This window comes from Somniosus microcephalus, chromosome 22 (genome assembly GCF_052327205.1).
Source record: "Somniosus microcephalus isolate GS21.2 chromosome 22, FLI_Smic_1.0, whole genome shotgun sequence".
In the NCBI taxonomy this organism is placed as follows: domain Eukaryota; kingdom Metazoa; phylum Chordata; class Chondrichthyes; order Squaliformes; family Somniosidae; genus Somniosus; species Somniosus microcephalus.
The window spans coordinates 22,730,991-22,747,203 of NC_141008.1; the positions used below are offsets into that span (position 1 = coordinate 22,730,991).

The following is a 16,213-nucleotide window of genomic DNA, read 5'->3' on the forward strand; positions in this document are numbered from 1 at the left end:
GGACTTTAAGGTGACAGTGAACCCAGTCCTTCACACGGTACAATATCCGCTTCCGCGGATTGAAGATATTTTCGCCTCGCTATCTGGAGGAAAACGCTTCACTAAGATTGATCTGGCCCAGGCGTACCTGCAAATGGAGGTAGAAGAAGCCTCGAAACAATACCTCACGATCAACACTCACAAAGGTCTCTACCAATACAACCGGCTGGTGTTCGGGGTAGCATCAGCTCCGGCTATTTGGCAAAGGGCAATGGATCAAGTCCTGCAAGGGATTCCAGGGACCCAGTGTTATTTGGACGACATCCTGGTCACGGGCAAAAATGACAGTGATCACCTCGCCAACCTGGAGCAGGTGCTCACTAGATTGAAGGAATATGGGCTCCGAGCTAATCGCCACAAATGCGAGTTTTTCCAGAAGCAGATCTTGTATTGTGGCCACGTTATTGATGAAGAGGGGTTACATAAGTCCCCTGAAAAGATTGAGGCAGTAGTCAAGGCTCCAGCACCGGAAAATGTGTCACAACTGAGGTCGTTCCTCGGGCTGGTGAACTACTACCATAAGTTCTTGCCGAATTTGTCTACAGAATTACACCCGCTGAACACCCTACTACAAACGGGGGTACCATGGAAGTGGAATGACGAATGTAAACGAGCTTTCCAGAAGTGCAAAGAATTGATCACGTCAAAAGAAGTGTTGGCTCATTTCAGCCCAGCACTACCAATTCGGTTGGCGTGTGATGCATCACCCTATGGTATTGGAGCGGTGCTGTCGCACAAATTTCCGGACAGTTTGGAGAGGCCAGTAGCCTTTGCGTCTCGGTCACTAACCTCAGCCGAGCGCAACTACGCCCAGATTGACAGGGAGGCCCTCAGCCTAGTGTGGGGAGTGAAAAAGTGACTCCAGGATGGTTTGTTGCCTCCCTGGGGCCAGGGTCATGGATGTCACTGAGCGGCTACAGGGCATTCTTAAGGGGGAGGGTGAGCAGGCAGAGGTCGTGGTCCACATTGGGACCAACGACATAGGTAGGAAGGGGGATGAGGTCCTGCATCAAGAATTTAGGGAGCTAGGTAGCAGATTAAAGAGCAGGACCTCAAAGGTTGTAATCTCTGGATTACTCCCAGTGCCACGTGCTAGTGAGTATAGGAATAGGAGGATAGAACAGATGAATGCGTGGCTAAAGAGTTGGTGCAGGAGGGAGGGTTTTAGTTTCCTGGATCACTGGGCCTGCTTCTGGGAAAGGTGGGACTTGTACAAGTCGGACGGGTTGCACCTGAACCAGAGCGGGACAAATATCCTTGCGGGGAGGTTTGCTAGCACTGTTGGGGGGGGTTTAAACTAACTTGGCAGGGGGATGGGATACAGAGGGGAGCTGAAATAGGGGGTGATGTGCTGCCAATTATAGAGAAAAAAAACAAGTCAGCTTGGCAGACAGGGCAAATATATAAGGGCAAGGCTGGATGGCATCTATTTTAATGCAAGGAGTCTTGCAAATAAGGTGGATGAACTGAAGGTGTTGATAAACACATGGGAGTACGATATTGTTGCTATCACGGAGACATGGTTGAGGGAGGGGCAAGACTGGCAGCTCAATATTCCGGGGTACAGAATCTTCAGGCGAGACAGAGGGGGAGGGATAAGAGGAGGGGGTGTTGCAATATTAATTAAGGAATCAATTACTGCCATAAGGAGGGATGATATATTAGCAGGTTCCTCTAATGAGGCCATATGGGTGGAGCTTAAAAACAAAAAGGGGGCAAGCACTTTGCTGAGAGTGTACTATAGGCCCTCAAACAGTCAGGGGGAGATAGAGGAACAGATATGTAGGCAAATCTCAGAGAAATGTGCAAATAATAGGGTAATAATAATGGGGGATTTCAACTTCCCCAATATTAACTGGGATAGTCAGAGTGTGAAAGGCTCAGAGGGTGTAGAATTCTTAAAGTGCATCCAGGAGAGCTTTTTGAGCCAGCATGTAGAAAGTCCTACAAGAGAGGGGGCGGTACTGGACCTAATTCTAGGGAGTGTGGCCGGCCAAGTGGAAGAAGTGCTAGTAGGTGAGCACTTTGGTGACAGTGACCATAATATGGTGAGATTTAAGGTGGTCATGGAAAAGGACAGGGATGGGCCGGAAATAAAGGTTCTAAATTGGGGGAAGGCCGATTTTAATAGGATAAGGCAGGATCTGGCCAAAATGGACTGGGATCAGCTACTTGTAGGAAAATCCGCATCGGAGCAATGGGAGGCTTTCAGAAGGGAGATTGAGATCATACAATGGCAACATGTTCCCGTAAAGGTCAAGGGTGGTTCCAAAAACCACAGGGAACCTTGGATGTCAGGGGATATACGAGGATGGATTAGGAAAAAAAGGAGGGCTTTTGGCAGATACAAAAGGCTAAAGACGGAGGAAGCCCTAGGGGAGTACAAAAAGTGCAGGGGGATACTTAAAAAAGAAATTAGGAGATCAAGGAGGGGCCATGAAATAACACTGGCGAGCAAAATAAAGGAAAACCCTAAGATGTTTTATAAGTATATTAAGGGTAAGAGGATAACTGGGGAAAAAATAGGGCCCATTAGGGACAAAAGTGGCAATCTGTGTGTGGAGCCAGAAGATGTAGGAGGGGTTCTAAATGAATTTTTTGCATCTGTTTTCACTATGGAGAAGGACGATGTAGACATAGAAATAGGGCGGGGGGACTGTGATATGCTCAAACATATTAACATCGAGAGGGAGGAGGTATTGGCGGTTTTAGCAGGCCTAAAAATGGATAAATCCCCAGGCCCGGACGAAATGTATCCCAGGCTGCTGTGTGAGGCAAAGGAAGAGATTGCGGGGGCTCTAACACATATATTCAGAACCTCTCTGGCCACAGGGGATGTGCCAGAGGACTGGAGAACCGCTAATGTAGTACCATTATTCAAGAAGGGGAGTAGGGAAAAACCGGGGAACTACAGGCCAGTGAGCCTAACATCAGTGGTAGGAAAATTATTGGAAAAAATTCTGAGGGACAAAATTAGTCTCCACTTGGAGAGGCAAGGATTAATCAGGGATAGTCAACATGGCTTTGTCAAGGGAAGATCATGTCTGACTAATTTGATTGAATTTTTTGAGGGGGTGACTAGGTGTGTGGATGAGGGTAACGCAGTGGATGTGGTATACATGGATTTCAGTAAGGCCTTCGATAAAGTCCCACACAGGAGACTGGTCAAGAAGGTAAGAGCCCATGGAATCCAGGGTGCCTTGGCACATTGGATACAAAACTGGCTTAGTGGCAGAAGGCAGAGGGTGATGGTCGAAGGTTGTTTTTGTGACTGGAAGCCTGTGGCCAGTGGGGTACCACAGGGATCAGTGCTGGGTCCCTTGCTGTTTGTGGTCTACATTAATGACTTGGATATGAATGTAAAAGGTATGATCAGTAAGTTCGCGGATGATACAAAAATTGGTAGGGTGGTAAATAGCGAGGAGGGTAGTCTCAGTCTGCAGGACGATATAGATGGGTTGGTCAGATGGGCGGAACAGTGGCAAATGGAATTTAACCCGGAAAAGTGCGAGGTGATGCACTTTGGGGGGACTAACAAGGCAAGGGAATACACAATGAATGGTAAGACCCTAGGCAAGACGGAGGGTCAGAGGGATCTGGGTGTGCAAGTACACAGATCCCTGAAGGCGGCGGAACAGGTGGATAAGGTGGTAAAAAAGGCATGTGGGATACTTGCCTGCATTAGCCGAGGCATAGAATATAAGAGCAGGGAGGTTATGATGGAACTGGAATACTGTGTGCAGTTCTGGTCGCCACACTATAGGAAGGATGTGATTGCTTTGGAGAGGGTGCAGAGGAGATTCACCAGGATGTTACCTGGGCTGGAGCGCTTCAGTTATGAAGAAAGACTGGACAGGCTGGGGTTGTTTTCCTTGGCGCAGAGAAGGCTGAGGGGGGACCTGATTGAGGTGTACAAAATTATGAGGGGCATAGATAGGGTAGATAGAAAGGAACTTTTTCCCTTAGTAGAGGGGTCAATAACAAGGGGGCATAGATTCAAGGTAAGGGGCAGGAGGTTTAGGGGGGATTTGAGGAAGAACTTTTTCACCCAGAGGGTGGTTGGAATCTGGAACTCACTGCCTGAAAGGGTGGTAGAGGCAGGAACCCTCACAACATTCAAGAAGCATTTGGATGAGCACTTGAAACATAGAAACATAGAAGATAGGAGCAGGAGTAGGCCATTCGGCCCCTCGAGCCTGCTCCGCCATTCGATGAGATCATGGCTGATCATCCAAACTCAGTACCCCGTACCTGCCTTCTCCCCATATCCCTTGATACCTAAGAAATATATCTAACTCCTTCTTGAATATATTTAAAGACTTGGCCTCAACCGCCTTCTGTGGTAGAGAATTCCACAGGTTCACCACTCTCTGGGTGAAGAAATTCTTCCTCATCTCTGTCCTAAATGGCTTACCCCTTATCCTTAGACTATGACCCCTAGTTCTGGACTCTCCAACCATCGGGAACATTCTACCTGCATCTAGTTTGTCCAGACCTGTCAGAATTTTATAAGTTTCGATGAGATCCCCTCTCATTCTTCTAAACTCCAGCGAGTATAAGCCCAATCGACCCAATCTCTCCTCATACGTCATTCCTGCCATCCCAGGGATCAGCCTTGTGAATCTTCGCTGAACTCCTTCCATGGCAAGAACATCCTTCCTCAGATAAGGTGACCAAAACTGCACACAGTACTCAAGGTGTGGTCTCACCAAGGCCCTGTACAACTGCAGCAGGACATCCTTGCTCCTGTACTCAAACCCTTTCGCTATGAAGGCCAACATACCATTTGCCTTCTTCACCGTCTGCTGCACCTGCATGCTTACCTTCAGCGACTGGTGCACAAGGACACCCAGGTCTCGTTGCACTTCCCCTTCTCCCAATCTATTGCCATTCAGATAATAGTCTGCCTTTCTGTTTTTGACACCAAAGTGGATAACCTCGCATTTATCCACGTTATATTGCATCTGCCACGCTTCTGCCCAATCACCCAACCTGTCCAAATCATCCTGGAGTTTCTCGGTATCCTCCTCGCAGCACACATGCCCACCCAGCTTTGTGTCGTCTGCAAACTTGGGGATATTACATCTAGTTCCCTTATCTAGATCATTAATGTATATTGTGAATAGCTGGGGTCCAAGGACCGATCCCTGTGGTACCCATTAGTCACTGCCTGCCACTCGGAAAAAGACCCGTTAATTCTTACTCTCTGCTTTCTGTCCGCCAACCAGTTCTCTATCCAAGTCAATACCTTGCCCCCAATCCCATGTGCCTTAACTTTACACGCTAATCTCTTATGCGGGACCTTATCGAAAGCCTTTTCAAAGTCCAAATACACCACATCTACTGGTTCTCCCTTATCTATTTTCCCAGTTACATCCTCAAAAAATTCCAGTAGATTAGTCAAGCACGATTTACCTTTAGTAAATCCATGTTGACTTTGTCCGATCCTGTCACTGTTTTCCAAGTGCTCAGCTATTACATCCTTTATAATGGACTCTAGCATTTTTCCCACTACCGATGTCAGGCTTACCGGTCTGTAATTTCCCGCTTTCTCTCTACCACCCTTTTTGAATAGTGGGGTAACATTAGCTACCCTCCAATCCATGGGTACAGTTCCAGATTCCAGCAAATTTTGGAAGAGGATCAGCAATGCATCTACTATTTCTAGGGCCACCTCCTTAAGTACCCTAGGATGTAGATTATCAGGCCCTGGGGATTTATCGGCCTTCAATTCCGTCAATTTCCCTAACACCATTTCCCTACAAATACTGATTTCTTTCAGTTCCTCCCTCTCATCAGACCCTATGTTCTCCAACATCTCTGGGAGGTTATTTGTGTCCTCCTTTGTGAAGACAGAACCAAAATATGCATTTAATTGGTCTGCCATTTCTTTGTTCCCCATTATAATTTCCCCTGCTTCTGACTGCAAGGGACCTACACTTGATTTCACTAATCTTTTTCTCTTCACATATCTATAAAAGCTCTTAGTCAGTTTTTATGTTCCCCGCAAGCTTACTTTCGTATTCTATTTTCCCCTTCTTAATTAATCCCATGAAATGCCATAGCATACAAGGCTACGGACCAAATGCTGGAAAATGGGATTAGATTAGACAGGGCTTGCTGGCCGGAGCAGACGCGATGGGCCAAAGGGCCTCTTTCTGTGCTGTATTACTCTATGACTCTATGACCTTGCTTAACTGTACTGCAATCTTGGACCTTGCTAAACTGTACTGCAATCTTGGACCTTGCTAAACTGTACTGCAATCTTGGAGCTTGAGAAACTGCACTGCAATCTTGGACCTTGCTAAACTGTGCTCTAATCTTGGAGCTTGAGAAACTGTGCTGTAATATTGGACCTTGAGATAAATTTGTTACACTGTTACTTAACTGAACCAGCTATTGCTGAGACACTGTGCTACACTTAAACTATTACATAAGAACATAAGAACATAAGAAATAGGGGCAGAAGCAGGCCAATCGGCCCCTCGAGCCTGCTCCGCCATTCAATAAGATCATGGCTGATCTGATCCTAACTGCCAATCTACTATCACAGAACCATCTCCTGAATCTAACAGAATTAGACACACGAAATAGCAGCAGGATCAGGCTACACGGCCCCTGGGCCCGCTCCGCTACCCACAGGGCCATGACCGATCCGAACCTAGACTCATGTGGCTATGATGATGTGATCTTGATTAATAGTGAACATCCAGTTACTTCAGTGCACGGTAGTATTAATGGGGTTACAGATGTTGTTAAATAAAGTAGTGTTAGTTTAATGCAACTTTGTGTCTGACTTCATCTTTAATGACTGGAGTTAATCACACATCAGTCAGTGTTACATTGTGGCCCTGTTGTAATTGGTTTGGCTTGGGTAAGCATCATGTAATTTGGATTAAGTTACATGAGATAGTCCAAAGGTGAACTAATTCAGGCATTTTATAAACTCTTAAACATGAATGGCAGATCCAATCTTCTGATATGTACATGCTATGGAAGGAAGAAAGATCTGTCCAATACTGTTAACTAATATAGATTAGATATTGACATTTTAGATAAAATATTTCTTGTATATTGTTCTGATGTTAGCATTCATCTATCTGATTTAATCCACATATTTGTAGAAAATTATTTATGTAATTCTTAATATTTCTGTACCAATTTAAAATCCATCCATCAAGTGTGTAACAAGTTCCACAATAGCCTATAAAAGTAATTTATTTTTGTTTGAAAAGTGCACTCTGAACCAGTTCAGTTGTCATGGAGAGTGAGTGAGAGACTGGAGGTGGTTCCTATATCTGCAAATAGGTGATTGTGTGGGTAGCCTGTGTGTGAAGCAAATCTATGTGTATGTGTAAGTGAGTCAGTGATGGATATAATGTAGACAGTGTGAAGAGACATTAAAATATGAAGGTGCTCCTATAACTAATGGAGGGATTATATTGGTGATCAGTCTAGCATTGATTAATGTTGGGAGGAAAGGGTTACCTGTGATAGGATTTATTTTCTTCAATTACATAATGAGATGATTAATTAGGTGTCAGCTGTGGCTCAGTGGGTAGCACTCTCACTGTTGTGTATGTACCTTTAAGAGAATAACTGGTCTCAGACTGCAGTACCGGCAGTGACCACCCCTGTATAAAAGGCGCTATTGAGCCTCTGTGTTTTTAGTTTCACTATTGACTTCCACCAGTAAAGACTTACTTTGTTCACTCCTGCTGTCCGTGTCTCAATTATTCACGGACGTAACACTGGCGACGAGTAAGAAACGAACTTACCTGCAACTCGGCAGCACCTCAGACGACGTTATTGAAGGTCGAAGCCAGAAGAAAAAAATTAATAAAATCCAAAGAAACTCGAGAAACGGGCGTCGACCGTGGGCAACCGCCCTCCAAATCGTCGGATTGGAAACTTGCAGGAGAGACTGTCCAGAGCCAGGCTTGGTTCCTCGGTCTGTGGTTTCCCAGCTAATCGGGCTGGTGGCAGGTAGTGCACTGATCCTTCCTGGGCTGTGGCGGGCTGAAGCTCGATCGGGTGGCTTTTCAACAGGGCCGGGCAGCGAGTCAGGAAGCAAAGAGAGAGAGAGAGGGTGGAGCACACAGGGCGCGGCCGGTGCTTCGGAGCCGGGCAGCGTTCGGACCTAAGAAGAGGGAGGGAAGTGTCCCAGAGGGTCCGCTCAACGACGGGAAAATAATAAAAGAAAAAAAAATCAATATTAAACGCGCAAGAAACCGTGGAAAGCAGCGCTAACAACAGCAGGGAAGAAGGCAAAGCGCGGGAGGCGCCATTTTGTTAAATCGGGGAAGAAGGCAAAGCGCGGGAGGCGCCATTTTAGATTTGCAAGATGCCAAAGACTGGCTGTATCACTGCTTTTGATAATACAATAGAGGACTGGACCACGTATGTGGAAAGAGTCGAGGTATATTTCGAGGCAAACAAAATAGCGGAGGGAAAAAAGGCATCGATATTGCTAAACTTAATGAGCCCTAGAACGTACGGCCTATTGCGGGACCTGATTACTCCAGCCAAACCGAAGGCGAAGAGTTTTAACGAAATAGTTGCTGTCCTACAGGAACACTTAAACCCTGCACCGCTGTTGATAGCAGAAAGATTTAAATTCCACAGGAGAACTCAGCACAAAGATGAGAGCAATGCTGAGTATCTTACGGAACTACGCAAGCTATCAAAGCACTGCCAGTTCGGAGCAGGACTGGCAGATACCCTACGGGACAAATTTGTCTGTGGACTCCTGAGTGAAGGAACACAGAAGAAGTTACTCTCAGAGAAAGAGCTGACGCTAGATAAGGCTTTCAGCGTGGCAGTATCGTATGAAGCAGCAGCCAGGGGAGCTGCAGAAATTCAACAAAAACCACAGGAATACGGCACCCACGAAATGACACGGGGATTTGCAAAATGTTATCGCTGCGGCAGAACTAACCATGACCAGAAGGACTGCTGGTCCAAAGACAAAATATGCAGGCAATGCGGGAAGATGGGACTCATTGCACGAGTTTGCAGGTCTGGGAAGAAGACCAGCGACAACAAAAAGGCTACTAAGGAACCGTACAAGAAAGTACAAAAGATGACGGACAGTAGTTCCGAAGACCAGATGAGCGATAGTGAATCCGGGAACAGGAGACTAAGCTGTCTCAAACTTCACAATGTAATCGCAAAAGAGGATCACCGAACCATTTGGGTCACCCTCACGATAGCAGGGTCCCAAGTTAAAATGGAATTGGATACAGGATCAGCGCTAACCGTCATGAATCGACGAGACTACGAGCGGCTATTTTCACACATACCCTTGAGAGAGACATCCATCGTCTTGACGACGTATACGGGGCAAAAAGTATACCCCAGAGGAAAAATAAGGGTGCCTGTCGAATACAACGGCAAGAAAATACAGAAATTGTATCTCTACATACTGCCAAATGGTGGACCACCGTTATTGGGACGGGAATGGACCAGGAAGATAAACTTAGATTGGCACTCCATTCATGCAATGACGGTGGACGGTAAAAAAGATGAAGACGTCACTCCTGGACGATTGTCAACAATCTTAGCTAACGCCAAAGAGGTATTTCAACAAGAACTTGGCACGCTTAAAGGCGTAACCGCCTCGATAAAAATAGAAGAGAATGCAGTTCCCAAGTTTTTCAAAGCAAGACCGGTACCATATGCAATTCGCCCAGCCGTCGAGGCAGAGCTGGAGAATCTGGAGAAGGCGGGCGTGTTGTCTAAGGTCGACTGGAGCGAGTGGGCGACACCCATCGTTCCTGTCATGAAGAAAACGTTAAGCAATAAGTCCGGGGAGCCAAGGAAGATTCGCATCTGTGGGGATTTCAAGGTGATGGTGAACCCGGTCCTTCACACAGTACAATATCCTCTTCCAAGGATAGAAGATATATTCGCCTCACTGTCTGGAGGGAAGCGTTTTACAAAAATTGACCTAGCACAAGCATATTTGCAGATGGAGGTTGAGGAGTCCTCTAGGAAGTATCTCACGATAAACACTCACAAAGGTCTTTACCAGTATCATCGATTGGTATTCGGAGTAGCATCGGCTCCGGCGATATGGCAAAGAGCGATGGAACAAGTCCTGCAAGGGATTCCGGGGACTCAGTGTTACTTGGACGACATCCTTGTAACAGGTGAAGATGACAGTGAACACCTTAACAACCTAGAACAGGTGCTCACTAGACTACGGGAACATGGGCTGCGAGCCAACCGCCCCAAGTGCGAATTTTTTAAGAAACAGATATCGTATTGTGGCCACATGATTGATGAAGAGGGGTTACATAAGTCCCCTGACAAAATTGAAGCGGTTGTTAAGGCCCCAGCGCCTGAAAATGTGTCGCAACTGAGGTCATTCCTCGGATTGGTGAATTACTATCATAAGTTTTTGCCGAATTTGTCGACAATTCTGCACCCACTGAACGCCCTGCTACGAACGGGGGTAGCATGGAAATGGAGCGATGATTGTAAGCGTGCTTTTCAGAAGAGTAAGGACTTAATCACTTCAAGGGAAGTATTGGCTCACTACAACCCAGCACTGCCAATCAGGCTGGCGTGTGATGCGTCTCCCTACGGCATTGGGGCGGTACTGTCACGTAAATTCCTTGATGGTTTAGAGAGGCTGATAGCTTTTGCGTCACGCTCGTTAACTTCTGCCGAGCGTAACTACACCCAGATTGACAGAGAGGCCCTCAGCCTAGTGTGGGGGGGGTGAAGAAGTTCAATCACTACCTGCACAGTCAAAAATTTACTCTACTAACCGATCATCAACCTCTTGTCTCCATTTTCAACCCTCAGAAGGGCGTACCGATAATGACAGCACAACGGCTGCAGAGATGGTCCCTTTTCCTAGGGGCACACCAATATGACATCGAGTACAAAGGAACTAAACAGCATGGAAATGCTGATGGATTGTCACATCTACCATTGCCGACGGTGGAAGGAGACGACCTTGCAGTGGATCCAATGGAGTTATTCCACTCGACCATAGTCGAATGTCTCCCTGTGAGGAATGCAAACATAGAAAAGGAAACACGGAATGACCCGACACTATCACGGGTCTATGATTTAACGGTGAAGGGATGGCCAGCACATGGCGAACCACTGCTGCCAGCATTCTCGCCGAGAAGAGAACAGCTGTCAGTGTGCAGAGGAACCTTGATGTGTGGATCCAGAGTAGTAATTCCACCTAAGTTGACGGATAGAGTGCTCAATGAGCTTCATGAGGGTCATCTGGGTGGGGTAAAAATGAAGAGCTTAGCCAGAGCGTTTGTGTGGTGGCCGGGAATCGATAGAGAAATCGAAGAGATGACCAAGAGCTGTGCAGGATGCCAGAAGGTCCAAAACGCCCCACCACAAGCTCCTCTGCATCCATGGGAGTGGCCCTCATCTCCATGGCAAAGGGTGCACATTGATTTTGCTGGTCCCTTCATGGACTCGATGTTTTTAATTGCAGTGGATGCACATTCAAAGTGGCCAGAGGTAATAAAAATGTCCTCAACCACCACGGAAAAAACTATCACAGTTTTACGAACCATATTCGCCAGGAATGGGCTGCCTGAACAGATTTGCTCTGACAATGGACCACAGTTTGTGTCTGAAGAGTTCCGGAGGTTCTTAAAGAACAATGGTGTTAAGCATTACACATCTGCCCCATATCATCCAGCCACTAATGGATTGGCCGAGAGGTTTGTCCAAACATTCAAGAAGGCTATCAAGGCAATGTGTAATGAAGATATACCCCTACAACACAAGGTGGACAACTTCTTGTTTGCCTACCGGAATGCGACACATGCGGTTACCAACCAAACTCCAGCCATGATGTTCTTCAATCGAAGACTACGATGCCGCTTGGATTTGGTTAAGCCAAACGTCCGAAGAGATGTGGAGAACAGGCAGTTTCAGAATATGAATGAAAGGCTGACCAGGAGTTTTAAGATAGGTCAACCAGTTTTGGCCCGGGACTACCGCACTGAGAAATGGCAGCCAGGAACGATTTGTACACGACAAGGACCTCTCATGTATACCGTGGACGTTGGGGAGAGCATTGTAAGACGCCATGTTGACCAGATTCTAGAGTCACGGGAAAACGTCAACTCCACACCACGATCTGATACACCTGGTAATGAAATCGACGTTCCAATTGCAGCTACCGCAGAACCGGTAATATTGGAAGCAGATGAACCACACAACGACATTGATCCCGACTCAACATTGCTAGAAGAACCTGATACCCCAAAGAGGCGTTATCCAGACAGAATCAGGAAGCCTCCTCAAAGACTGAACTTATAATTGCTTAAACTTAACCAATGTATCTAGCAACAGTAATTGTGATTGTAACTAGTTATCATTTAGTTGTTAAATGAATGTTATGTACTGTTTATCTAAAAGGGGAGGAATTGTTGTGTATGTACCTTTAAGAGAATAACTGGTCTCAGACTGCAGTACTGGCAGTGACCACCCCTGTATAAAAGGCGCTATTGAGCCTCTGTGTTTTTAGTTTCACTATTGACTTCCACCAGTAAAGACTTACTTTGTCCACTCCTGCTGTCCGTGTCTCAATTATTCACGGATGTAACACTCACCTCTCAGTCAGAAGGTTGTGGATTCAAGCCCCATTCCAGAGACTTGAGCACATAATCTGGGCTGACACTCCGGTGCAGTACTGAGGGAGTGCTGCACTGTCGGAGGTATCTTTGGATGAGGCGTTAAACCGAGGCCCCATCTGCCCTCTCAGGTGATCGTAAAATTTCCCACAGCAATATTCGAAAACAAGCAGCTAAGTTCTGGGAATACCATCCTGGCCAGTATTTATCCCTCAACCAACATCACTAAAAACACATTACCTCATTATTGTTTGTGGGACCTTGATGTATACAAATTGGCTGCCGCGTTTCCTACATTATAACAGTGACTACACTTCAAAAAGTACCTCATTGGCTATGAGGCGCTTTGGGACGTCCTGAGTTTGTGAAAGGAGCTATAGAAATGCAAGTTCTTTCTTTTTAATTACTGCTCAGATTAAAGGCTGATAAAGTTATCCATTTCCTACCGGCAGATGTGGTTGTTGGGGGTCATGTCTAGCGTCATTGTTCTTTGGGGATCTTCATCCAAAGGGGAGTGGCCATCTTGCTTGGAACCTTCGCGTATGTATTTGGTCCCTATAACAAACAGAAGGCTCACTTTCTTAAGCTGCCTTTGTAAGAACCGCTTGATTTTGAGGCTTACAATTACACAAAAGAATTGAGTGATGTGATAGGAGAGTATTTTCTCACCAATGGCCTGCTGTGGTTCGAAGGACCGATCATAACAAGGTCCCTCTGCAGAGATTGCAAAAAAGTAAAATAATTAAAAAATATTGATTGTAACTGGGTCATTAAACAAGGCAACAACACATGTACACAGCACTAAAATTGGCGGTGGTTGGGCAGGGGGAGGGCAGGAGGGAGAGAAGGGGATTTAAAAGTTTCGATATTTTAAATTTAAAACAAAATGCAAAATGATGTACTTTCGATGGAGTAATATTAAATGAATAGAGATCCTGATTGCCGATCCTGAATGATCTGATTACAGCTGGGCTGGTGCTACTGGGGAAAGTAATGACCTTGGTGCCCAGAGTTCTGGCAGGGGGGAAAAAGGCCGGGGTTCCCGATCCTGAATGTTATCCAGCGACTCCTGCGGGAAAACGTGTATGTGTGAACAGCGGGCAAGGACGGGATTCGGCCTAGCTGTGATGCCATCCACAGTTAGAGTGACCTTCCTGCTCACAGTACTTACTGGGTCACCACCCAAGAATCAGCACTTTAGGGGGAGGGAAACTGGGAACAGAAAAATAAACCCCAAACAAGACATTTAATCTCCATATTTAATATACATAGTTGAGGTCATCCCACTATCCTGTACAGCCAGGGAAGGACCAAGCTCATCCTGAGTGCGTTTGAAGAGTTGTAACTCCTAGCCCTGCACCCGGCAAGAGCGGTTCCCCACTAGCAGTGCAGGATTGTGGAGTTACTCCTGTTATTTCCCCGATTTGCTGGGATGGGACTTTAACACTGGTGGGATGTGGTTCTTTGGCTTTCTTAATGTTCCTTAATGTTGGTCCGTGACATCTGCACATAGCGGCCGCTCAGAAGGATAATGCACAAACCCGCTCAGGTTTGCAAAAGAGTTACTGCCTTTGCACACTTCTGCATCTAAACAATAGACTATTACATGTAGCAGGGGCATTTCTATCTGCCTGCTAGAATCCTTTCTAAAATGATGAGAAACATACAGAGGACTTGTGTAGCTCCCATAATTACACTGAATTTACCGCACAGAAACAGCCATTCGGCCCAACTGGTCTGTGCTGGTGTTTATGCTCCACACGAGCCTCCTCCCACCCTACTTCATCTCATCCTATCAGCATATTCTTCTATTCCTTTCTGCCTTATGTACTTATTTAGCTTCCCCTTAAATGCATCTATGCTGTTCGCCTCGACTACTCCATGTGATAGCGAGTTCCACATTCTAACCACTTGCTGAGTAAAGATGTTTCTCCCGAATTCCTTAGTGACTATCTTATATTTATGGCCTCTAGTTTTGGTCTCTCCGAGAAGTGGAAGCATCTTCTCTACATCTACCTTATCGAATTCCTTCATAATTTTAAAGACATCGATCAGGTCACCTCTCAGCCTTACCTTTTCTGGAGAAAAGAGCCCCAGCCTGTTCAGTCTTCCCTGGTAACCTCTCAGTTCTGGTATCATTCTAGTAAATCTTTTTTACACCTTCTCCAGTGCCTCTATGTCCTGTTCATAATATGGAGACCAGAACTGTTCACAGTACTCCATGTGCGGTCTAACCAAGGTTCTATACAAGTTTAACATAACTTCCCTGATTTTCAATTTTATTCCTCTAGAAATGAACCCCAATGCTTTGTTTGCATTTTTATGGCCTTATTAACCTGTGTTGCTATTTTTAATGATTTGTGAATCTGTACCCCTAGATCCCTTTGCTCTTCTAGCCCATTTAGACTCTTATTTTCCAAGGAGTATGTGGCCTCCTTATTCCTCCTACCAAAATACATCTCACACTTAGCTATATTGAAATTCATTTGCCATTTACACACCCATTCTGCAAGTTTATTCACATCTTCTTGTATTTTGTTGTGTCTTCCCCTACACCCCCCAATTTGGTATCACATGCAAATTTTGAAATTGTACTTCCAATTCCCGAGCCCCCACAATAGTTTATGGAAATAATGAACAACAGTGGTCCCCGCACCGATCCTTGTGGAACATCACTTCCCACCATTTGCAAATTAGAGTAATTACCTTTAACCTCTACTCTCTGTTTTCTGTTCTGTAGCCAGCTAGTTATCCATTCTGCTGCTTGTCCCCTGACTCCACATGCTCTGACCTTAGTCATGAGTCTACTATGTGGTACCTTTTGAAAATCCAAGTATATTACATCTACTACATTACCTATATCTACTCTGTGTTACTTCTTAAAAGAATTTAATAAGGTCGGTCAAGCATGGCCTTCCCTTTTGAAATCCGTGTTGGCTATTCTTTATTATATTTTCGGTTTCTAGATGTTTTTCGATTACATCTTTGAGTAAAGATTCCATTATCTTTCTTATCACCGGCATTAAGCTAACTGGTCTATAGTTCCCTGGACTTATTTTATCTGCCTTTTAAAATATTGGAATAACATTAGCTGTCCACCAGTCCTCTAGCACTATTCCCCTTTGTAATGAATTTTTATAAATATTTAATAGTGTCTCTGCTATTTCTTCCCTAACTTATTTTAGTATGCATGGATGTAATCCGTGGGTTTATCTTCCCTAACTTAAACTAGTTTATCAATCTGGCAGCAAAATTAAATTTGTGTCATGGTCTCGTGCCCATTTGGAAAGTTGTGCTGTTGGCAAAAATGGGAAGCCCAGCTAATCCTGGCTCTCGAAACCATTAACCATGGCATAAAATGCCCCTGGTCTGACTATATTTTGAGGTAAGCAAATGTTATATTTGAAAACCTCTTGCGCAATGAACGATCAAATTACAGAACATGAAAGCAGCGACGTGGTAGATTTAACAAGACTAAAGAGTTTTATAAACCGTACAAAGAGTCAGACTGTGCTGTTTATTCATTGCAAGTCACGGGGCTTTTTGCCGTTCCC

At 45.4% G+C, this 16,213-nt stretch overlaps 1 protein-coding gene across 6 annotated transcripts in view; it reads right to left on the bottom strand.

Annotated features, from left to right (window-relative positions):
- gtf2ird1 (GTF2I repeat domain containing 1) overlaps nt 1–16,213 on the bottom strand; it is a 249,451-nt gene that overhangs the window by 118,350 nt on the left and 114,888 nt on the right. For all 6 annotated transcript variants that reach the window (XR_015073206.1, XM_085964304.1, XM_085964306.1 and 3 more), the window contains 2 exons: nt 13,329–13,373; nt 13,106–13,214 (listed from right to left, as the gene is read on the bottom strand). Coding sequence is in view for 5 of the 6 variants with exons in the window: in XM_085964304.1 (XP_085820430.1) it covers nt 13,106–13,214; nt 13,329–13,373 (154 nt within the window). In the remaining variant the exon portion in view is untranslated. The remainder of the gene's footprint in view (nt 1–13,105; nt 13,215–13,328; nt 13,374–16,213) is intronic.